A 24,420-nucleotide genomic window follows, 5' to 3' on the forward strand; every position below is an offset into this window, starting at 1 on the left:
CTCACCACACTGCGACATCGCGAAATCATTGGACTGGGAGTGGAATGTTATGTCATTCTGTTCATACGGTTTTCGGCAGTTCATACCCAAAATACTGAAAGATTGTACAATAACTATGCATGTTAATAATTGCTCGCGAAACCAAGAAACATGAATCATTTTCAAGTCAAGTTAAACTCACCATAGACAGGAAATTCCACACAATGAGTACTCAGTGAGAGGAGCAAGCTCATCTCATCTCATTCTCGTTTGACAGCCCGGTGACTTCACCATGTTGCCATTGGTGACCAGTGTGATAACGCAGTAAAACACCTCGGATAATCGACTTTCTATTGCATTTCTTTGAAAAAATGGATTCATTATTGTTTCCCTAGCTAGGTAAATCGCACGAAAGACTATACAATTCCCATGTCCATTCCAAACAGCGTATAAATCCAGTAAACTGAAATCAGTCACATTGTCTCACATCCTCACTCCGAGTCGCATCGTGTGCGCATCATTCACGGAATGGCACACACATAATGACACGCGGCCGCCATTGCGAGTGTGTTCATACGTACCGCGGTACCTGTCCATACACGAATTGGATGGGTTGGTGCTCACCATGCGAATGTGTTCGTGATCTAGGAGATTCTCTTTCGCTGTCATGATCGTCGTCGCGGTCATATTGACACACGGACACCGTGTCGGTCGGAGAATCGTGAGACTAGGTGAATAAAATTCTCGTGCATTTCAATCAGTCCGTAGCGGTGATGCATTGTTGATCGTTGCCCGAAAAGCAGAGGATGCAACTGTGATGCAACGGAGATTGCATTTTTCAGTGGTTTACAAAATCGGCAATTTAACAGAAGCGGTATCGCGACATTGTGACTAGTGTGTTTTTTTTGTTCCAGTAGATTCGACTGTACGGTTTGACAAGTGTGATTTACCGTGCGCTCTCTTTCTCACCAATCGAGTTTTCCCCTCGTAGCGAAGCATTCCGAGAGAGACAGCAATAGCAGAAAAGAAAAGTGTGTTTGTGTGTGCATGTATGTTCAGCACCGCGTCATCCATTTCTGTCCGATTTTGGTTTGGAGGAGATGCTAGTTTTATCGTACGCTTTTTCGCTTCTCTGGTGACTGCTGGTTGGAAATTCCCATCGAAGACAACTGGCCTGAAGGTGCAAAGGAATGATGAATCCGGATAGGCATCTAACGCGCTTTTCATGTGACAACCGGGCACATAGACATGTTGTAAGCCGCACGAGCATAAATGCCAACCCGCCGCCTACAATCTAATGTTTCGATGGCAGACAGAATCGGCTTCAAGGACTGAGCTTTTCCAACGGTGGTCTGCTGGTGGTAAGACGACTCTGTCGATACGCTCCGTAATACATCTCGCCGCGGGGTAGTGATCGCAGTCTTCATTTTGTTCCGGCAAAAAGGTCCAAAGAACCCTCATCTCATTCACCTCCAATTTCACTTTTGTATGATCTTCTTAACGACACTGTTGTCTCTCAAGAAATGGTTCGTGGTTCTTATCTTAAAACCATCTACGAATGTGGTTAAATAGAGAGCTACAGAAAATAATCGTTCGTCGTAAAATGATACGACGTGTTTTTGGTGTGTGGGCGTATCCAGGCCACGCATGAAAAACAAAGTTCACATAAATACTTCAATCGTTCATATCCGACTTTGTGTCGGCCACACCGTGCATGATCCGTGGTTGCACGGCGGGTCTAGGTCGTACCCGTCAGACAATCTCCGTTATAACCTCTGATAAATTGATAATGCACCTTCCAAGCATAGGCCGCCTCGCCAACCCTGGCAACTGTTTCAAATGTCTATGGCGCGAACAGAAGTCTACCAGCTCCGGTTCACCCCTTCTAAATATTCTTATTGTTATTATTATCATCCCTAGTCCCTGGTGCGTACGATGGGCCACCCGCTTCAAACGGGTGTCTGTGTGTGTGTTCGTATGCACTTTCCAACTGCATATTAAATATTCTCGTTCGCAGGAACGTACGAAACACACATACACCCGTGGGGTGCATCCGCCGTACGCTGATCTCCAGCGAAACACATTCTTCCCCAAATCGTTCGCTTTTCCGATTTGCATCTACAGCTGGGAATGCTCGGGGAAGGAAGGGTGACCGTGCAAGGCCCGCATACGACAGCGGGTGGTTTTTTGGTCGAAGGAATGCATTGGCCTCTACCACAAGAAGAGGGGTTGCTTCTTTTCCCTTCCCGCTGGCCACATGAGCCCTTTAAGTTGTTACGTTGCTTCTGTTGGCAGCATCGTCTCATCTGGTTTATTTACTCTTCTTCGCAACCTACTTTGTTTTCTGTTTTATCGCTCGGTTTTCGGGTTTATAAGCCCCGAGAGCATTCCATTCTGGTTTGTTTACGTTGCTTTACTCTGCGGTTTTACCAGTTATTGAGTAATTTTCACACAAATTGTTAAAGTTTATTTTAAAAAAAGCATTGGCATTTTCGAAACGAACACAACGTCCGACAATCATATTAATTAATATGCAGTCAACTACTTGGCAAGCTGTTTTATTTATAGCCAACCGGCAGTGAAGATATCTACCGACCTTTCTTGCTATGACGCAATGTTGTCTGTTCTCTAAACTGTGTCTGGAAATCGGAAGCTGAAATGTTTGTTTGTGCATCTTTTTATTTCAACACGCTAAAACGTCTGCTACCGCTGTACAATGTTTCCCATGTGCCTTGAGAGGGAAATTTGCAAGATCAAAAAATTGTCTCAAGTTTGGGGCTCATACATAAAATGCATCTTGTACGATAAGAGTGACTTCCTCTCGCACAATGTAGACTGGTATGTTTGGCATTTTGTTTTAAAGAAAAACATTTGTTGACACGTGCTATTTCGATTCGTTCGAATCAGTTCAGTTTCACGGGTGGAAGCGCACGTGAAAGTAAACACAGGCAGGTTAAATGTCACTCGCCAAGAGATAGACGTTAACATTTAGAAACATGGTGAAGTACTTTAGCGCGCGTATAAATAAAACTTCGCGGAATTGGTTGATAAGAACAGACAACACTAAGCTGATTGGTGAGTCGTAGTTGCTAGCGCCAGGGTCAGAGTCAAAGATCGGTTGCATCACCGTGTTTGTAATAAGAATCCGCAGGCTCCCATAGCTAATCATTGTAGCTTATGTCACCGGAGGAGGAGGAGGATGATGAGGAGGTTAGGGTTGCCGATGGCGCCTCACACAGATACTCCAGCTTCCTAATGTCAAAACGATCTAATCACAGGAGCCGGACGGACACATACAACCGGTATAAGTACACGAGCTCTCCCTACGCTTAGCCACGTGGTCTGGTGAACGATCAATTTGCATTCCACAAGCCAAACGTTCGTCCCGAACATGAGAAATACAGCTCTCTGCAGTAACGGCTATTTACACTTTTTGTTGCAAAATTAATGAACGAAGTTGTGGCGAAACACGTGATCATTTCCCGTCCTAGAGAACGATGCGGGAGGGATCGGTTGTAACTCTGACACAAAACCTTGGTGGACGATGTTTCATTCAACAGCATGCATGAGTTCGAGCTTTTCCCGGCAATTATCCACACCCTCGTTCGAGCGCGCGGAGTGAAGGTACAACTTTCCCGATATCTATTATTATTTCTTTGTTGAACGGAATGAGTCGAGCCCAACTTTCGGTCGTCCGCCTGCCGGTACTTTCCTCCTTTTCCTTCTCCTTCGCGTTCAGTCAACAACCCTACCAAACGTCTGTAAATTTCCTCATCTCTAGCCTTAATAGAAAATCATACTTTCCTCGAGTATTCGTGCGTTTTGTGAGGTCAGTATGGGAGCTGGGAGAGGATGATGACCCGGCCGAACGTGCGGGGTGCGGGTTTTTGGTTGCTATTCTCGCATTAGTGTATACGAAGAAAACTCCCGGCAGTTGCTGTATGCTTCTCTCGCTGGTGGTTATTTTTAAAATCTGATTAGATTCTGTGCTCTCCTCCCACAGTTCGTGGTTCGGTTCGTACCCCTCCGGGCGAGCAGGAAAATGCGAAAAACTTACTCAAGTGGAACCCGAATGCGTCTCGAACGTCGTACCCACCGGGTTCTGTGCCATTTTCACCTGCTACACACACGCACACACGATCGGTTGAAGTTTTCCTCCAAATTTTTCAAATTTTCTACTTTGCAACAACGGGAATAACACCCCGCAGCATTTATCGCCGATGATATCATCTTGTCGGTTTTGATGGGAAGAAAATTACCAAAGAAACTTCCCGAAACGAACACAAACTAGGAGTAACTTTTACGTGTTCTTTGACGAGGGCAAATTTTCCTCTTCGTGATTCAAATTGTTATTAGCCTACAGCTTAACAATGTTCTAGTTTAATGTACTAGGATAAAGTATGGAAATAAATGGATGTCAGAAGGGGCCTTTGTTATATGCGGGTGGTGTGCCAAGGAAAAACAACCCCTTCCTCGATGTTTTCGTTAGAATAAACAATATATTTCCGCCACCTGCCGCCACCGCCACCGCCGTCGATTTGCTTTGTTGGTTGAGCGAATTCGTAGTGCTTCAGAGAACATCTACGGTGTAGGAGAGGGGAAGAGGGTAGTAGGTGTGTGCAGCGGGGCGGGGTAGCGTAACGATAGAGGTCCCCTCCGATATATGCTGTTGGCCAAATCGTTAACCACATTGTTACGCGGGGGGCGCGCTCAACGAAAAATATTTTTCGTTGAGTAGAGGAAAAGAGACGATCCAATGTAAACTAATATGTTGAAGTATATGTTGCATATCGTTTTTCTGTTTTACGTAGCAGTTTTCCAAAGTCCGGGTGTAGGTTTATTGGAATATATCATCTAAAAGCAATCAAAAGCAAAGTGGACATCGCCTTCATACCTATGTTTACCTATGTTCAATTTTGCAATTACAGTAGGCGACAGAAAACATGTGAACCAGATTCAGCAACTGTCATTTCTGTTGCTATGAATTTACAATTCACTAACTAAAGCCCTCCTATTTACCCCCCTTGGAATGAGAATCGAAATGCATATCAACGAAGCATGAAATTTTGCGTATGAAAAATCACAAATGGTATGCAGCATAAACCCGACCACAACCACGACGCAGTTGGTGACAATACTAATGGTAACGGAATGCATTTCGCGAACGCAAAAATAGAGCTCGCCTGCTGCGTCGCTTCATAATCCGTCGTTGCATAATGTTTACCGCGTGCAGTACTGCTTTGGAGGATCATGTCAGAAACGCACATAGCACAAACACGACAAAGCCGTGGGGGAAAAAAATGCAATGCGTGTGTGTGTTAATTTGCAACCTGAAATTGCAACACCATGCGCCAATCTTTGCCAGTCGCAGTTGTGCGTGATCCAATCCGTGGTTTCTTCGGCGAAAATGGGAAGACCGAATGAAGCTCTCGAATGGAATTCCAGCGAGCGCGGGGGGGGCACAAGTGAGAAGAACGAAGGTCAAGGTTAATAGACCATGCAAAGGAAAAACGGTGGTGCACAGAAATCAGAGCAGCAATCCTCTGCTTCGAGGGTAGCACACCATGTGTTGTTTGCTGTTTGCTTGCAATAAAATTTGACATCGAATCCCCTAATGGTGATTGTGCAATTTTCACTCCATTTTTCATACATTTTTTTCACTTCCATCTCCTCGTTGAACTCATGAGCAGGTTTCCACGATTTTTGGTTTCGCGCGGTCACTAATCGGTGCGTGCTAAATATAGCTCATCCATTCGATTGTTGTGTGTATTAAAACGCTGATCATGGGGTGCATAGCAAGACGCGAGCATTCACAAGAGGGACCTCCATTTTCCCTACTAAGATATTCATGTTACTAAATGAAACTGTAATCTATAATGTAGTGTAAACCAAATATAATTCCTGTTATGTTGACAAATTACTCTTCCACCGAGAAACCTTTTCCAGTCGGGTTTACCCTTGAAAACGGTCAAGTCAAGATGTCGTTAGAATTATCGTCAACATTTAAAGATCTAGTAGCCTCTTCGAAAACAGATGAGCAAGGAAATGATTGTGGTCGGTTTAAATGAAAAAGGAATCCCACCCAAAGGGACACCTTCTTCGGTTAGAACACGTTTTCTCTGGGGGTGTTTGTATTTGTGGGCGGAAGGGAGAGGTAGGAGGGGCAGTGTAAAATTCTTGCGGGAGTTCCAATCGATTCGGAACCGCTGTTACCGAGTGATATCTTCTTCCCACGCCTCCTGCGACGTGAGATGTGCAAACGAGTATCGATTCCATCGTGGCCATACATGCCGGGTGGAAAAATATTGGTGGTTGTTGTGGGTGAGAAAAGATGCTGCCGTGAGCTGGAGAAGTGAGAAAAACCGGAAAGGAAAAAAAGCTGTCTTGGGGGCAACACCCTCCAGTCGGGAAAAACCGGTGTTATGGGAAAGCGTGTCCGCGAAGCTTGTTATCATTCGAAAAGTGAGATCGAACAGCAAAGTATTTTACCAAGTGAAGTAAAAGTAAAAGAAAGGACAACCGTTTGCGAAACCGTGTATATTGTGTCCAAAATTCTGCGTTATTTCTCGTTATTCATTGAGATTTATCTCACTTCCAACGTCCAACCGGGAGAGCGTTGCGGCTTTATTCGCGTCCCGCGAGTCGCGAGTTTCTTCTATCTCATCGTCGTGTTAGAAAACGGTCGGATTCTGCTCGAACCGGATGGCAAACACGGCACGACAGTGGGGCGTACTCATTGGACGGAAAAGCACGTTCACCGGCAGCGGGTGTGGAACCGACTCCAACCCGGGGGTGTAATACGTACGAACACCTCACGGCGAAAGTGAGTTGTGACGTCATTCGGAAACGGAGTTCTTCGTTCGCGCGACGTGCATTAATCACGTCTCTCGTTACGATGTGTGTTTTGTGCGCCTTTTGTGTATTTAGTCTGACGATGGTGTGAATGTGTCTACATTTTTGTTTTTTGGGTCCGCCAAGGGTTGGATCTGGAATTAAATTAAACCACGTGTTCGCGTGTGTCGGTCACCGTAAGCTCCATTTAGCAACACTTCCTCATCCTTCCGCCCTTTTATAACTTCGGATCGCATGTCAACATGCCTTCCGTTTTATTTCCCCCCCTACGAAGGCCACCTCCGTTCAGTGTTTGTTAGTGACTGGATGATTCGTTCGCCACAATTTTTCTTCAGTTCCGTTCTAAGGACGCGCTTGGCAAAACCGTCCAAATGACGTCATTAGCTGCGCCTGCCCGCCGTAATCGTGGAGTTATTTTCGATTGTTTACTTAACCATTGCGGAGCACGAGAATGTTTTGTGCGACACCTTGTCTGCTCTTCGTGGTACAAAATTTCCTTCAGTCATTTAACTGGTTTCGTTCCATTTTTTCATATTTCCTCCCCGAAATAGGTCCGAAAGAAGAAAGATCAATCCAGGGACGTGTTCGTGTGTGCGTGTGTGTGTCCTAGTGTTTATTTTATGAGTGTGCAAATGTTATTTAGAAGATAAGTTATTTAAAAGAGAAGCCACAGTTTCCATTGGAGAAGAAAGTGCAAGTGAAAAGAAAATCACTGTCGCTAAAGGGCAGCGTGTGTATTTATGTTAGTGCGTATTTATGTGTCTCTGCGTTATTGTGGGTGGGAATAAGTGAACACACACAGGATTTTACTGGCTTTCGGGAGAAGGATTCTTACATGAGGTCCCGCTCGGCTCCGGCAAATCGTTGAGTTCTAGAAGAAGGTGCCTGAAAGCATCCCGATCAAAGCAAAGCGAAAGGAAGCTACTATCTAGCAAAGGAGGCAAGCACGGGGAAAGCATTATCCTTACCAGCATCAGGACGACGACGGCGAGAAGCGGAAGGCATACAGCCACAAAATGGAAGCCGTCGCAAAGCACGACTTTAACGCCACAGCGGATGATGAGCTGAGCTTTAGGAAAAGCCAAGTTTTAAAGGTGAGCCAGTTGCGGTGCTAATGAATATGTTGTTTTGTTTTGTAGGTGAAGAAGGGAGTCATTTAACTCGTATCGCAAGGATTCCCAACCACACGCGTTCCTCGTCCCCGTGTCCGATTCGGTCGTCAAAGTTCGCAACGTTAAAATTTGAATGTCCAACACACGCCTTTGCGTTTTGTAATCGATACCATGCTATTTTTTTTTGTTGGTTCCTTATCCATCTTTCCTGTTTGCTTTGGGTCTGGCACAACGCGATCAACTCCATACGAGGACGAGATATGTATGGTCGGCCAATGGCACAACCAACAACACACACCGTCTTTGGTTCTGTCCCAGTCCCTGTCGAGTTTGAAACCGGTCCCGCATGAATCATCACTTGGCAATGCCTTTCCGGCTATTGGGGGCTGCTGCCGCTGCCGCCACCGCCACCGCCGTCGATTTGCTTTGTTGGTTGAGCGAATTCGTAGTGCTTCAGAGAACATCTACGGTGTAGGAGAGGGGAAGAGGGTAGTAGGTGTGTGCAGCGGGGCGGGGTAGCGTAACGATAGAGGTCCCCTCCGATATATGCTGTTGGCCAAATCGTTAACCACATTGTTACGCGGGGGGCGCGCTCAACGAAAAATATTTTTCGTTGAGTAGAGGAAAAGAGACGATCCAATGTAAACTAATATGTTGAAGTATATGTTGCATATCGTTTTTCTGTTTTACGTAGCAGTTTTCCAAAGTCCGGGTGTAGGTTTATTGGAATATATCATCTAAAAGCAATCAAAAGCAAAGTGGACATCGCCTTCATACCTATGTTTACCTATGTTCAATTTTGCAATTACAGTAGGCGACAGAAAACATGTGAACCAGATTCAGCAACTGTCATTTCTGTTGCTATGAATTTACAATTCACTAACTAAAGCCCTCCTATTTACCCCCCTTGGAATGAGAATCGAAATGCATATCAACGAAGCATGAAATTTTGCGTATGAAAAATCACAAATGGTATGCAGCATAAACCCGACCACAACCACGACGCAGTTGGTGACAATACTAATGGTAACGGAATGCATTTCGCGAACGCAAAAATAGAGCTCGCCTGCTGCGTCGCTTCATAATCCGTCGTTGCATAATGTTTACCGCGTGCAGTACTGCTTTGGAGGATCATGTCAGAAACGCACATAGCACAAACACGACAAAGCCGTGGGGGAAAAAAATGCAATGCGTGTGTGTGTTAATTTGCAACCTGAAATTGCAACACCATGCGCCAATCTTTGCCAGTCGCAGTTGTGCGTGATCCAATCCGTGGTTTCTTCGGCGAAAATGGGAAGACCGAATGAAGCTCTCGAATGGAATTCCAGCGAGCGCGGGGGGGGCACAAGTGAGAAGAACGAAGGTCAAGGTTAATAGACCATGCAAAGGAAAAACGGTGGTGCACAGAAATCAGAGCAGCAATCCTCTGCTTCGAGGGTAGCACACCATGTGTTGTTTGCTGTTTGCTTGCAATAAAATTTGACATCGAATCCCCTAATGGTGATTGTGTGTCAGATGCCTCGCGATGGCATCGCGAAAGGCAGAAAATGCGTGGAATGGGGACGGTTTATTGGACGTTAATAAACGTTTACGAGGGCGACACAATGCGGAAATTAATGCCAATAAAATGCCGATGATGGTTACTTCTGCCGTTTTCAACCATTTTGGAGCTTCCAACTTAACTTGTCTTGTCGTTCACCGTCAAATCCTAAAGAGTACATTATTTGTTTGCTTTCGATTTCTCTTTTGTTTCCACCAGTGAAAGTATTATCGTTTAAAATGGTTGTTTCTATGAACCGTGGTTATTAACTACCACAATGTAATTCGTATTTTGATAGTGATGTTGTATCTATGCAACTAAATGATGTAATTGTGCCTCTTGTTGTAGGAAGTTAATTGCCATCTTTTCGTACGATGGTTGTTAAAGTAAAATTAAAGTTTGCTTTTCATTTGCCTGAATCTCCTTGTATACCTTTGCATTCTAGAGGCTTCTTCCCTTCGACGTACCACTCTACAGCGCAGTAAAGCTAACGAACGATAAAAGGGAACGTCCCTTCAACCAAACGCATCATCGTGCGATGTACTCTTAGCTCTGCATTTTTCTTTGCGTATGCAGTTTGTTTGATGATGACTCATAATACAGAGGTTTTCTGAGTCGCTACCATGCAGAGGAACGCTTTATAGCAACAACCAATAGAGTGTTTTCGAGCAATCGTTTCCGTTATGAGCTTCAGTTTCTAGGAAACCATCCCCGGTTTTCTTGGATGTTATTGAAACAGCTGACAACCTGGTAAAAACTTACCCAACATACAGCATTATCTTAACACGTTATGAACAACCACACTAACATTGAATTTCAGAAAGAACTCTCCTCTTCGGGAAACCGGTATTAAAGATCTCTTACGTTGTTGTTTGGAATAGTTCTTATCAACGTATCGAGGTCGTAAAAGTTTGTTGGTATTCAAGGATGATTAATCGTTGTTGAAGTTGCACGGAAAGATGTTTACCATTGATGTTGGTTTACAACGCGGTTGTTAAAAATGTCCCAGAATTAAATTGACTCATATAGCTTTGCAAAACATCGTCGCCCCATTGTTGACCCAACATTACGTTTATTTTTATTGTTTAGTTTCGTAAGCATACACTCATAAGCAAAAGAATAAGCATTGACTTTCGATAATATATACGCGAGTTCTAGAATATCAACATTATGCCAGTTATTGATCATTTTACCCGGTTTTTAGTTAACTGAGCATGATTTCGAAATTGAGGACAACTTTAAAGCTCAAATTTAGAAGCGTTTATCACATATCATATATCAGATGATCCCAGCTGAGATTTTTCACCCGAATCATCGCTTTTTGAGTGGTAGTATCATGCAACAGGCCTCCTCAAAAGTCCTTCATAAAGGACTGGACTGTAAAAACTTTTGTCAGCCAGCTTCCCAACAATGTCGGAGAAAGGCGACGACCATGACGACGACGCTGACTGACGACAAATGATGTGATGTCGTCCACTGGCATAACAGTGATTTTGATTGATTACACTTGGGACCAAATCACTTGCTCTCATGTGTCTGCCAGATGCAGCGTAGATCATTCTCTGGTCCAGAGAAATGAAATCCTAGATCGCCCATAAACTATACCTTCCGATCCTGAGTGTCATGCACAAGATGGATATTTTCAATTGGACTTCACGTTCTGAAGTATTTCAGATTAAAGAAGCCTTAAATTCGCTAACATTTGAGCATTTGATACCGTAGGCTTTCCCATGGGTTTAAAGCTTTAAGTTTCCTAAAAGTTTAAAGCAACCTATTAGAATATTCCACCTTTAATATTCAGTTAAAAAAGGTGATTTAACTTCGTCACTCATGTAACGATCCTTTTTGGTGTGATAGTGTTTGTCAAATGTAATTTTCCACTCCCAACTTTGCACCAGCTTTGGTCCTAACTTGTGAGGAAATTAGTCTTCTCCAACTCTCGGCGGGTGATGAAATTTGTTCCCCTTGTAATCATTTGGTGTAAACACACCCATGATAGTGTAATGCACGATGTGTATATCACCTGAAATTTGTCGACCCTAACTTGTGAACTACAGCTCGATGACAGGTTGGGAACGGTCGCTTAGGAAACGGTGGCAAGTTCTGCCCCATTAGTGGATCCCCGGCGAGGCGTGAAATGGAAAAAGTTATCCTTTTCCGAGCTTCTCCTGATTTAACAGCCAGGCTTTTCGCATCGGGAAGTTTCATGTGCAAGAACCGTTTTCAAATCAACACACATCCAGGTTATATATACCTTTAAATATTAATTTCTTTTGTGAAAATTTGTAAAAGTACATCTTCATGAATTTGTTGAAAATATACTACATACTTTTGAAAAGAGATTTAAAGAGGTTTAAAGACATTGAAGAGATTAGAATAATTGTGATTACACGAATTATGTGAAAGCTTAGACTCTTTGGAATAAAATTGTATTCTAAATTTGTATCAATCCGACCATTTCCTCGTTTGCGCGTGCAAAAAGGGGGTTTAAAGAGTCACAGCTTTTATTTGATCTAGGCCACGCGGGGCACGTACAACTCAATGGCAAACCAGAACCCGGCGTGGCTGCCTATCTTATGGCTTGTGCACGTACGTGCATCTTTCGATTTCCTTTCGCTTTTTATTAACACCATTTCCACACACATTTGCACACGTGGAAGCGTTTTGCTACGATTTGCACAGCTTACATTTCCTATTCAAGAACTTTTGAAGCCCTCTTTGAAGCTAGCAGCTGAAGAGACGACGCCTTTCGTCTGGAAGGTGTTCGGGGGGCATGTCTATTGAAAAGCGATTGCGAAATTCAATCTAATCCTCTACGAAAAGGAAAGGTGGCACAAATTATTTGACGACCAGAAATAAGTGGGATATAGAGTGGCATATAGAGTTTGTTGTATGATCAAATTGGAGGAATTGTTTGTACTATTTAAACAGCTTTTTTTTTCTTTGGGGTTTGTCTGCAAAAAACTCGACTCCAACACTTGCGGCCAGCCTTCTCCTAATGACTGTGGCACGCATTCTGCCACGCTCAAACGCTTCCTCGGGACATCTTATCGTAAGTGATTCGAGGAAACTGTGCCTAATGGCGGAACGCTAATGAAGTTATCGGATGGGGAAAGTATGTGATGTGGAAGCCCTGGAAGGAAATGGAGACGCATGGTTCACCCTCGTCCGAAGCCCATGGTGGTGTTCAGGGAAATTTAATTCCTTAATACAATTTTAGTCACGTCGATATAAAAAAGCAGTACTTGGAAATAGGAAGATTAATGATTTTTTAATATGATTTACATATTCCCGGCATCGCATCTTCCCCCCGTTACGGAAATAATTAAATTCCAAAAATGTGAAACCAATCAGCTGCAGATCGTAGCATCCATAGTTTTAATGGCGATGCTAATTAATTTAGCTTCGGGTTAATCCAATGTTTTGTGTCCCTGCGAAGTGAAGCGATTTATCTTCGTTATGCTAATCCATTGAAGAACTTCTTTATCATTGCATGAAATACGCACGATGGACAAATGTTGTACCATCGCACCGAATCGTTTCGATCAAACCAGATCGTTCTTTTGAAGAAGCCTTCCAAGATGGCTTCCACGAAAGCGACCGTCCATCATCGCTAAGTGATTCATACTACCCGCTCGTCTTCCCGGTCGCCGCCGTCGATTCCGTTTCCAGTTCGATACACCGTTTGTCCGCTTGTGGAACGCTTAATTAATAGACTCAAGCAACATAGCTTCCGCACTTCCCCCAAAGATCCTCACGCCCTCTCTCACACATATCGTGCATCGGATGGATTGTGTGTGGTGTGCTTATTCATACGGAAAACCAGCGACCGGAGGACAAGGAACAATAAGTCACTATTGCCATTGGGCGTGCAGTCGGTAATTTGACCCTCTTCCCCTGCCTGGGGACCGGCAAGTGGATGTGGAAATCAAATTAAAATTGCTTTAATTGCGAACAAACATTACTTTAAGCGGTAGCGTAATGTGATAGCTGTAAGAGAAAATGTAATTATCCTAGTAATATGCACCAACATTTTGCTTCCATTTTGTTACTTATTGTTTCTTTTTATGAATACAGTTTTGTCGTGGTGGAACTATATTCAATTATTATTCACTTATATTTACTTACTATATTATCGGAAAGTTTGTTATTTATTCAAATTCATAAACGTTACACTGTTGCATTCATGAAAATCCCTAAGAAAACAATGTGAATCATTTCAAAGCGACATTCATCCATTGTACTCATACCCCACACACCAGCAAACCGCATGAATAACGCCTTTTTTGATGCGGAATCTGATTTTTACTGGATGATTTATTCAGTGATTCGATCAGTGGGTCAGCTTATGATTCATAGCCGCTTCTCAAACGGCCAGTAGTACATGCGAACCGTTTTGCTACGAGGCTGAACCAGGATCGAATCGGGAAGATGCCACCAAACGTGGACATCGTTTATTCGTGTTCGGTATGTACACCACACGCGGGGAACAAAAAGTATAAACGGCCATTCGGTCGGATAAAGCCGTTTCTATCGTTCCCCACAACGGTGGCAACATTTCAGTGTTGGGGAAAACTGCACACGAGGAATGGGAAACTCGGATTTCTGGCGGGGAGCTGGTTGTTGCTCCCTCCTTCCCCCTCCAAATGGATCCATCTATCGGCATCGAGATGCGAAAATTCCGTACACACGCGGATCATCCTGGGTTGGATATGGTAACCTGGGGTAACAATGAATCCATGTGCCATCGTAAGGTAATCGCTCAGTTGTAACTTTAAATGAATCGATGTCACCGATGTCGAACACCACTTCCGGCCGGGTTGGAAAAAAGGGGGACGCTGAAGGGAGGGAAGCTCTATTCTATTGCACCCCCTTTGAACCACGTGGGATTTGTGGTTCGTATGAAAACCACACGCTTTAGGTTTTGCATGAACAATAGTTCTTTAAAACAAGTCTGTGAGCTATTTCCACATTCAGTTGGTTTAATTCTTGTGTTTTTGAAAGGGTGTAAATGAATTGCGTGGGAACGAAGTTTCCCTATTGCTGATTCCAGGTGGAAATGGGTACAAGGGATAGCACGTTTCGTTTCCAATCAAGAGTTATGTGTTGTGTTAGTATTATGTATGTTAAAACGTGTTATGTGGTACACTTCCAGAAAACATACATTCGTATTTCTGTTGCTATGTGTGGCGATGTGTAAATCCGATTCCCGCTGAGACCCGATCCTGCGAATCAGATCCGAGTCCTTCTCATGGCCTTCATTTGCTTTGTTGGCAAAACTAGATTCTAGATCCTGGATCCTAATTCCTATTCCGAATCATTTCAGGATTCCAAGGAAGTTGAGAGCGTTTTTTCCCATGAGTACCGGATCCGATTCATTCACGTGAATCCAAAGAGGTGTAAATCTGCCTTGTGAATTGAGATCGCTATCCTGGATTACAATCACGATATCTCAAGACCAGGATCCCAAGGGACCCGATTTCGATAACTGAATATGGATTCCAATCCAAAGCCCGATTCTGGAGGATCCCCAATTGAATGGGGATTGAATCCCAGAATCCGATCCGGTTCCCATTTCACAACCCTAATCCTAGGCAAATTGTATCAAGCCCTTTCCTGGAAAAGGACCCTTCCGTGGTTGGCCACAAAAGGCAAATATGTCATATCTTGCTGGCTGTTTGTGTGCGTCGTGTGTGTGTGCGCGCGTCCCTTGTGTATTTGTGCCGATTAGTCACGCTTCGCCGGGTCGCGACCGGAAGTGGGAAGGGAGGCAAATGTTCGCGCATATTGAATAGAAATTCAAATTCACCAGAAATTGCTGCCCAAACTCTCAGGGCGGCCTTCCATCATCCGCGTATTGCGCGAAACCGTGCGAAAAGGGATCGTTCCCAACCGAAAAGATACACGACGGTGGTGACAACAACGGTTACGGGCGGTCTCCGGATTCTGGCAATTTCGGGCAGCAGCCTAACAATGCGTGAGTCGTATGCTCGTATTCGAAACGGTATCGGTTGTGCCTTTATGGCCTTTTGGGATGATGCTCCTCAAAGATGCACATCGGCCACCCCCCTTGTCTGGTTCCCCATGGTTAGATCAAACAAATCCTTCTAGTTCCTCGTTTGAAAATGTCGGTAAAAGCCAATGCCGGAAGCGGATGTGGCTCCCTTTCGATTCGAACCATCGGTAACATCCATCGTCCTTTTGGCCGGGCGATCGATCCGAAATTCCCGGAATATAGTAGTATCAACATAGAGGCATAAAAAACATACACACACCCTCACAAAATCGTCCCCATTCGGTGGTAAATTGTTTGCCCTTCTCTTGATTGAGTTTTTCCCGTTGGAAAGAGGAGGAGGAGCACGATGGAGTTTGATGGAGGATGATTTGGTTTTGGGTGGATTTGTATTTGAATTCCCTTCGCCCTGAAATATCTCTTTCGCTGTCGGTTTCGATTTGGTGTTGCTCCCGAGGAGGGCGTTGATCGTCGGTGAAAAAGGTGAGAAAAACGCGAGCGCCCGCGCGGATGTTCGAATTCATTTTTTTCCAGTTTGTATTTTGAATTGGCAAACAACTTTTCCGAACAAACCCGAGCTCGCTGTTACGCTTTCCCCCCCGGTCGAGAGAGGTCGATGGCTTTGGCGCTGCTTGGCCGAACCGCAAACGGTTTCCCCTTAAATCATTTTCACGTGCGAACATGCACAGCCCCAAGATGAAAGGAAATGATTTAAACATCGGAAAAAACGCCGGTAAAACGGTTAATGGAAGAATGTGTGGAAAACCAATCGCCTTTTACGTTTCGCTTAAACCAGGTTTTTTTTTTGTTTCAACTTTTTTTTGCTTAATTTGTTGATATTTTTGAAGGATATAAATGTTGAGTTACCGATTACAACTTCAACAATCTAGTAGTCTATATAAGAATATGCCTTGCTGCATCTTCATCACAGTCTACTAGATAACTATAGACTACTAGATTGTTGAACTTGTAATCGATGACTCAACAATAAAGAATTCCTCACGATCCCACGAAACACTTTTCGGAAAAATGAATTTTTGACATAAAATGAACTAACCTTCATTTTGTCCAAAACACGCCATCTTTTGCAACTGCTAGCGGCAAGTTCATTAAGAAAGTTTCCTCTCTGTACAACAACCGGGTTGCCGCAAAGTTTATAAATTGATGAAGGGTTCGTCAGGGTGAGGTTGCCCATTCTTGGGGCTTCCTGGTGTCACCGTATCCCCTGTAAACATAGTTCCCTCTGCTCCCCCTTTTTCCTTCGAAAGGACCTGAACCTGCCTCGATGACCGCAGCATTTACTACCTGTGCATCATTACGCCAGGTCCAAATAAACGCTCCTTCTCGTGCACTCTATTATTAGACTTTCACCAACGACGACATCAAACCCTTCCCCACGAACCTGATGCCTTTCGTGGCCCGTCCCCCTCGCCCTTTGGTCTGGCATTCTATTTTCAGGGAGACGGGGAGAGAAACAGCGAGTTTATTAGCATAAAGACCCCCACCGATCGAGTCGTCGGACAAGGAAGTTGAAGTAGTTTATGGTGGCCGTGTACGAAGTCCGTGTAGATTATGTCCGGTTGGCGTTTGGTGGTACTGCATCATCATCGTCGTCGTCCTCGTCGTTGGTTATGCCACACTTTACGGATAGGCAAATTATTAATAGTGTGCTTTATGCTCCGTGTGTCTGGCTCGCTTCTTGGGTGCGTCTTTTGTTTTTACCATTTTCAATCTTCCCCTCTCAGACACTGAAGTGCTGAAGTTTCGCTGGAAAGCAAAGTCCTTGCCACTCAAGTTGATGGAAAATTCTTACCAGCTTTGGTTCAAACACAAACAAGGCTTTCGATCGTTGGAAGGAATCTTTGCTTCAATCTTGTGCAATTGTTTATTTATAATCTAAGCTGGAAACGATTTCCTCTTCAATGTTAAAGTGCAAAACTTGGTTTCTTCTATTTTTGGCAAAAACCCAGCTCCCCAAACTGCCCCTCCATGCCACTCACTTCCATTTTGCTTTGAAACTGTTAAGAATTAATTCAATTTCTCTTCAATCGAAGTCGAGCAGTCCCAGGACCATTCCGCCGCCGGGTCGATGCCCTCCATAAAAAGGGCATGAAATTTGACCTTCAACAACGGACGGGATAGTACTACTTGCCACATTTCACTAAGGGTCGTCCTCGTCGGCGAGAGAACAGTCTATTGCTTTCCGGTTTCCGAAAGAGAATCGTGCCGGATGGAAATGGAAGAATAGGTCCACCGGTACAAACCATGCGGTTCTGCTGTTTCACGTGGAAAAACAGGAAAAGCGAGTGAGAACAAACTGAATCCACATGTACTACTTCTCGTCGTGTCGGGAGGATTTTCTTGTTGCAATTTTCTTTGAAGAGAAACATCGTGCGGGAGTTGGGATGCTGACTTTTTTCCGGTTAGATTCAACCGAAGGTTTAAAAACATAACTTGTTTGCTTGCAGAAAGCTAACAAAATCGAATTTTCACCCAGATTTCCGTAACTTCTCACTGAAACGTGGTAAAAATATGGTCGGCTTTTCCGCAATTTTCATTCCTTTCTTTTTCATATCGTTTTTTTACCTAGGAAAAAGTGAAGGCTTGGCTTTTGGCTAGTACGTTTCAGCACTTGTTTTCCTTTCCGTTTTTTTACAACTTCTTCATTGTCTTTCTTCGAGGGAGTTGATGAAAAAGTAGTGAATTTTCACTTGGTCGTGATTTTCTTTGCGAACAACAATTTGCTCCCAAAGTAACATTTGCAATCTCTGCCTTTTTTGCTCTGAAAATGTTACCCCAGTTGTTTCTATGTTTTTGCAAAGAAAACAATCTGTCTGGTGGTGAAGGATTCTGTGTTCTGTTTGGGAAAATGAGAAGGATCCAAGGACGAAGGTTTCATTTTCCATTTGTGAAACACATCTCACTCATTTGTCTTGGTTCGGTCCATTGTTGCGCTGCTCGCCCGTGGGTATGTTGAATATTTCACAATGAAAATGTTATGTCTTTCCATTACCAGAAGATGAAAAACGGCGAAAGTATTTGAGGGATGCATTGTTCAAATACCCGCGCAAGGACTGTTTATTCTCCGTAGGTTATTTCTATTGCTTTTTTGTATTGATTGAAACCATAAGTTATTCGATGGTAGCTTTTCCAGTTATTCTCATTTCAGCGGGAAACTTTAAGAAAACGAATAGAACTTCTAATTGTGTTCATCAAGTTCTCACAAGTGACGGACGAAAACAGTTAGCAAGAATCCTCTTCAACCCGAGCGCAGCAACCCATGGAAATAAAAACCAAAAACCATTCGAACTCTGACGAGTCGTGGAGAAAAGGTACTTGTGGAAAGTCGTAAAACTTTTTACGTCATCCCCATCCCGATCCGGTGGGGCAAGGAAAGAAAAAGCAGCAAAAATCAACCTATGCCTTCCGGCAAGTCATTTGGCTTTGCACTTGACTTCTCGCTTGACTTGCTCGGTGGAAAATTGATAATAATAAAATTACGACAAACGGCGGCCTCCCTCGACTCCGCGTGGCTAAATGAGCGGCTTTAAGCATTCTTCCACACCTATGCAACGACACGCGCGAGTAATGAAAATGATGTCATAATTTATATAATTTACTGGAAAATCCGCGAGAGACCCCCATTCTGCTCTTGAACCCGACGAAGGTGCGATGAGGGAAGGAACAAAAAAGCTTTAATTACTTATCAAATTGCTGTCTTGGTGGTTCATGCGGCTGCTTGCTTCCTAATTGCACCTTGTTGTTGCCGGTATGCAGAAGGAAACCCGTTACATAAGCGATATGAGAATTTCGTCCCAAAATTCCTTTTCTTTTGTTTCAGTTTTGCAAGTCCATTTAAATGGGTATAATCAAACTGGGATGGTCGAACATTTTAATATTTTGTTTCCTTTTGCATCGTGTTACTTTATTGTCACCCCTAATAGTTGTTAATGTTGAGTTATCGAGTACAGCTTCAACAATCTAGTAGTCTATAGTTATCTAGTAGACTGCGGTGAAGATGCTGCAAGGAATATTCTTAGTCTGTCTGTTGGTCTCGTCTGTAGTTTTTTAGCCTAATTAATCTAGTCTGTGGTCTGTTCTGTACATGGAATAAAAGAAGAGTGCAATAAGCGAAGCATATAACCAACAGTTGAAATATTCTCAAATCAGGTTTTCTACTGCTTCATGCCACTTATAGATGTTTTCCGTTGCATTTAACGCGTTGTTTCGTCTTTGGCGCCTAAAAGCTTGTTGCATCGACATGCGCTTGCTTTGATCGATCGATTTCATTTGTTGGATTAGTTTAAAAAAAATCAAGAAACACACCGACTATTTCTACAGCTCTTGCCATGATTGCTTAGGTTGCCATTTTACAGCCGAACCGTTGGGCTTGTGCTGGAGGTTAATCACACGTGAATACGCAACAGTCTTATGCCATGTTGTACAACCGTATTGCTATGCCGCAACTAAGGCCGCACTTTCTTACCAGTTCGACAGGAAAGCGGTCTTGTTTTTCCATAAAATCTACCCTCCACTAGGTCAGTGTTTCTCCGAGCCGAGGAATGACCAAACACTACATACACAGTTTATTTATTCTAACGCAGAAAACTCTTTTTCTCCACATGTCCGTTGCCTCCGAAGCGGAACATATGTATATGTTTTCATCCGATTCCCGGTGTGGGTTTGGTGCGGGTTTGTTCTTCCAGAGAGGGTAGCTGGTGTTGCAGTTCCGATGGAAAGTAATCTCAACTTAATGCCGGAAGAACCACCATCATTCTATTGCTCTCGGTAGTGAAGATGAACTCATTTTCGGAAAACAGGGGGAATGGCAAGAAACGCTTGGCGGAGGAGGGTTGAACGTGGTTAGTTTTGCCCGAACTCCTCTGGTGTTCGCTTGCAGACGCTTCGCAGGCACGTTCCTCTGATGATGACGACGCTTCGAGTTGTGTCACGAAAGACACGGATGGAAAAATGACCCCTCGCGGGCTTCGGTTGAAGAGAACTTATCCGTTTCGTTCGTTTCCGGTGATGCACATTTTGGACGACATTTGATTTGCGCTGTTGGCGTTTACTTTCCTTTCTTTCCTTTATGTGTTATCATCGTTCTTTTAAAGTTAGTTTTTCTTTTTGTTCCTCTTTCTTATTTTATTGTTGTTATGTTTTTTTTATAAATGAGGCCTAAATTTGTAAAAAAAAAACATTCAAAATTTAAATTACATTCGAATATCAATGACTTGAATGCAAATGAATTGGGTCAAAGTTTAATCCGCGTTGCAGAAAATTCAAATCGCAGAAAAAACGAGAAAAGCTTGTATCTTTTTCGCTGAGTTCGTACCAGTTCACTGCTTATCAAATTAACACCCGGAGATCTCCTCTATATATATTTGCTTTATGAGCTATCCCCCCAGCATCCACCATCCAACCCTACCTTGCCCATTTATTTTTGATTCTTTTCCATGGAACTGCACCCGTCCCAAGGGTCAACCATTTCGCCGAGGGCGTGTGATGATGAAGTGCATAAATTTCACATGTGTAATTAGCATAATAGTAACCTCAACGAGAGAAATTTCCCTTCTCGCGTCACCCATTCCTTTCTCTCTACGTACGGGTTTGATTGGATTTCTGTGCCACTATGTGTCCGCTGAAACATTACTTTACTGGTGGCTGCAATGAGCGCTTTTTGTTTTTCGGTTGTGCTTTGGTGTCACAAAACCGGTGGAAAATTATATGCACACTCCATGTTTTTCGACTGCAGGATGGTAGCATCATTTTTCTTCGGGAGTAATTTATGATTGAACCCGTTGGTGTTTGTGTAACGTTATCGAGTCGATAATGAAGAAGAGGTGAGGTGTACGATTGGTATCAGCTACGTGCGTTTTCCGCGAACTATGAATGCGGGTAAAGCGCCACATATGTCACTGGTTTTAATTAACCTTCCCGGTGCAGGTTACGTTGTACTCTATGGTGATATTTTATTGCGGTTATACGCCCGCCGCGTTAATGATAATATTACTCTCACGAGATACGGCAGCAGATTCACACCACTGTTATCTCCTTTTATTTGCGTATTATCAACACTCTCGTTATGTTAACTAACATCCGTTATTTGCTCTATTTTTCTTTTTCTTTCAATGGTGTCCGGATCATCATCGTTGGATCGTCGGATGGCTGAAAATAGATTTTAAATATGGAAGACGATATGAACTGGTACCGAGCGGAACTGGACGGCAAGGAAGGACTGATACCTAGCAATTACATAGAAATGAAAAATCACGAGTAAGTAGTGTAGTGTTTACTGCTACAACAATTATTGTCAAACTGTACATTAATCTCGCCTTCCTTCCCTTCCCAGCTGGTACTATGGGCGCATCACACGAGCGGACGCCGAGAAGCTACTGTCGAACAAACACGAGGGCGCTTTTCTGATACGGATCAGCGAGTCCAGTCCCGGCGACTTCAGCCTGTCGGTCAAGTGCTCGGACGGCGTGCAGCACTTCAAGGTGCTGCGCGACGCACAGGGCAAGTTCTTCCTCTGGGTGGTAAAGTTCAACTCGCTGAACGAACTGGTCGACTATCACCGTACCGCTAGTGTGTCTCGGTCGCAGGACGTTAAACTGCGCGATATGGTGCCAGAAGAGGTACGTTTTTATCGTCGCTCGATAGAAAGCTTCTTCCTACTGGTTCAAATAAAAATGTACCAACCATCCGAGAACCGTTGTCCGCAGGGGGGGTGGAACAAATGGAACCCCACCATAATATTTCCACCCTATATCTTCCGGCCTATATCTTTAATGACTTTGTCCATCACTAACACTTTAAGCTGGTGGTCTGGGAGGTACAATTTTCCGGAAAAATCGACATTGCCATCACCGAGGTTGGATCGGTCGGAGTTTTCTTTGTTTTTCTTTGACGCAAACTACATCAATAGGTTGTGCTCACGACGGTCCGACTGATGGTAGCGAATGGTAATGGCGTAAATTTAATTTTATCGTCACTCTCCCAGGCCAATCATGCGCGCCTTTTATTGAATGTCCGTCTATTATTTCTTTATCGTGGTATAGTTTTTTTCTTCGTTCTCGCTCGTCAAAAGAAAAGGCGTTAGTGCACCAATTTCCGCTATCACTAGAAGCAGAACACGGCAAGTGCGGCTCTCTCGATGGCCATAAAATGGTTCTCCTCAGGGCTCATTCAAGTCCTTTCGATTGAATTACAACCCCCCGTCGCGTGACACTTTCCGAGCGCCGTGTTCTGCTTGATAGCAAATCGATCGCAAAAGCGGAAGCAATATATATATAGAAAGTGTGGGTGGACCTTTTGAAACCAATCTCGATCGAGTGAGAGCCATAAATCCATTTCTAGCATCGGAGGAAGATTTCCTTTTTTTTCTGTGTACAGCACAAGAAGCAACAACGCTAGAAGAGTGAAACTCCACCTCCAATGAGTAAACCAAATTGCGCTGTCCCTTCTTACAGATGTTGGTGCAGGCTCTGTACGACTTCGTAGCGCAAGAATCAGGCGAGCTGGACTTCCGACGAGGGGACGTCATCACGGTGACGGACCGTTCCGACGAGCACTGGTGGAACGGCGAGATCGGCAACCGAAAAGGACTGTTTCCAGCAATATACGTAGCACCGTACCATTCATAAAACATAAGTATTTTACTCGCCTACACCCGTACATGCGTAGAAAACAAAAAGGAAAACACACAGCAACACATACACATACACACACACACACACATACACCTCACAGCAACATTAGTGACGCAAAAGGCGAAAGCCCGAGCGAGTCCCGGATACAACCAGCAAAGCCAGATTACTAAAAGAAAGCAAAAGCGATGGAAGGAGGAAAACACTCTGATAGAGGAGAAAAGCCGTGGTAGAGCCGTGAATTCCGTAAACACCACCCTCGCCCATCACCACCACCACCACCCACTCCACCTTCGCAGAGCATATATGCCCCAAAATGCATTATACATGTAGAGTATATTTAAAGCAAGCAGGAATCTAAACCCTGACTCTCTACGCACTCATCGTCGAACAAGATACCACTAGAAAGATTCAGGAATTCTGGAAGTAAAATAAGCAAGCATTCGAAAAGAAAAGAAACACTCGAAAATAACAAATCGCATTGAGACGCAAATGGACATCTGCAATCAATAAACCACACAATGGTTGGTTGGCATGGCGTGGCCTCACCTAGACTTGAGCGTCAAGAGTTCAGTTCAATCAAACCGTCGATGTCGCTAAAATGAGACGAGTGTGTCATGTGGGGAAAAATTATAAATATTATATATTTTTAAAATGTGTAAAGAAAAGCAGTTCACGAATGTCGAATGAGTTAAAATAAAAGGGAAAAACATAACATCCTAAATTAAGCTGTATTGAAGACGGATAAACTGCTGACAAAGAAAAAAAGGTCACAAAAATCGTGCCAACTGCTTTGGCAAAAGATTCGATTGCGTTGATTGATAGGAGCAAAAGTCTAGGGGTAAAGTGCATTTGAGGTGATTGATTGCTTGACGATAAAAAAACGATGGGACGATCGAACGAAATCAAAAGTCTTCAAATAATCGGTATTTCTCAATGTTAAGGGAAATGCGAGTGTTATAGCGATCCATGCAACCGTGAACAGAAATAATATCCAGCACATTTTCAATATATATTCATTGTGTATAGGCACCAGAAGATAAAAAAAGGATGTTCCCACACTAACAAATCAAAACAAGATCAACCGCAATTTCCACGGAAGTGATCTTTCGTTGTCTTACAACTTCCTCAAAAACGTATCAAATGAATCGTTTATTTTTTGTTTGTTATTCGTCCATCCGCATTTGTTGTATATTCGTTGCGCTAATATTTTTCTCTAGAATCAAATTTAGCATTTTCTTGATATCTAGTGTTTCTCATCTATTTGCATTCTTT

The 24,420-nt window shown here is 43.6% G+C and overlaps 1 protein-coding gene across 4 annotated transcripts; it reads left to right on the top strand.

Moving 5' to 3' along the window:
- The first annotated feature begins 647 nt into the window (after positions 1–647).
- Positions 648–24,388, top strand: LOC131271836 (growth factor receptor-bound protein 2). 4 transcript variants are annotated; one of them, XM_058273391.1, is made up of 5 exons: positions 648–710; positions 7,383–7,925; positions 21,675–21,772; positions 21,849–22,134; positions 22,969–24,388. In XM_058273391.1, exons 2-5 carry the CDS (start codon positions 7,848–7,850, stop codon positions 23,140–23,142), a joined length of 636 nt encoding a protein of 211 aa, XP_058129374.1. In that variant the 5' UTR covers positions 648–710; positions 7,383–7,847; the 3' UTR covers positions 23,143–24,388. The 4 variants fall into 4 exon arrangements, with proteins under 4 accessions (XP_058129374.1, XP_058129376.1, XP_058129375.1 ...); XM_058273393.1 differs by lacking the exon at positions 648–710 and adding an exon at positions 715–853; XM_058273392.1 differs by lacking the exon at positions 648–710 and adding an exon at positions 746–873.
- The last annotated feature ends 32 nt before the right edge of the window (positions 24,389–24,420 follow it).

Source organism: Anopheles coustani, chromosome 3 (assembly GCF_943734705.1).
Source record: "Anopheles coustani chromosome 3, idAnoCousDA_361_x.2, whole genome shotgun sequence".
NCBI lineage: Eukaryota > Metazoa > Arthropoda > Insecta > Diptera > Culicidae > Anopheles > Anopheles coustani.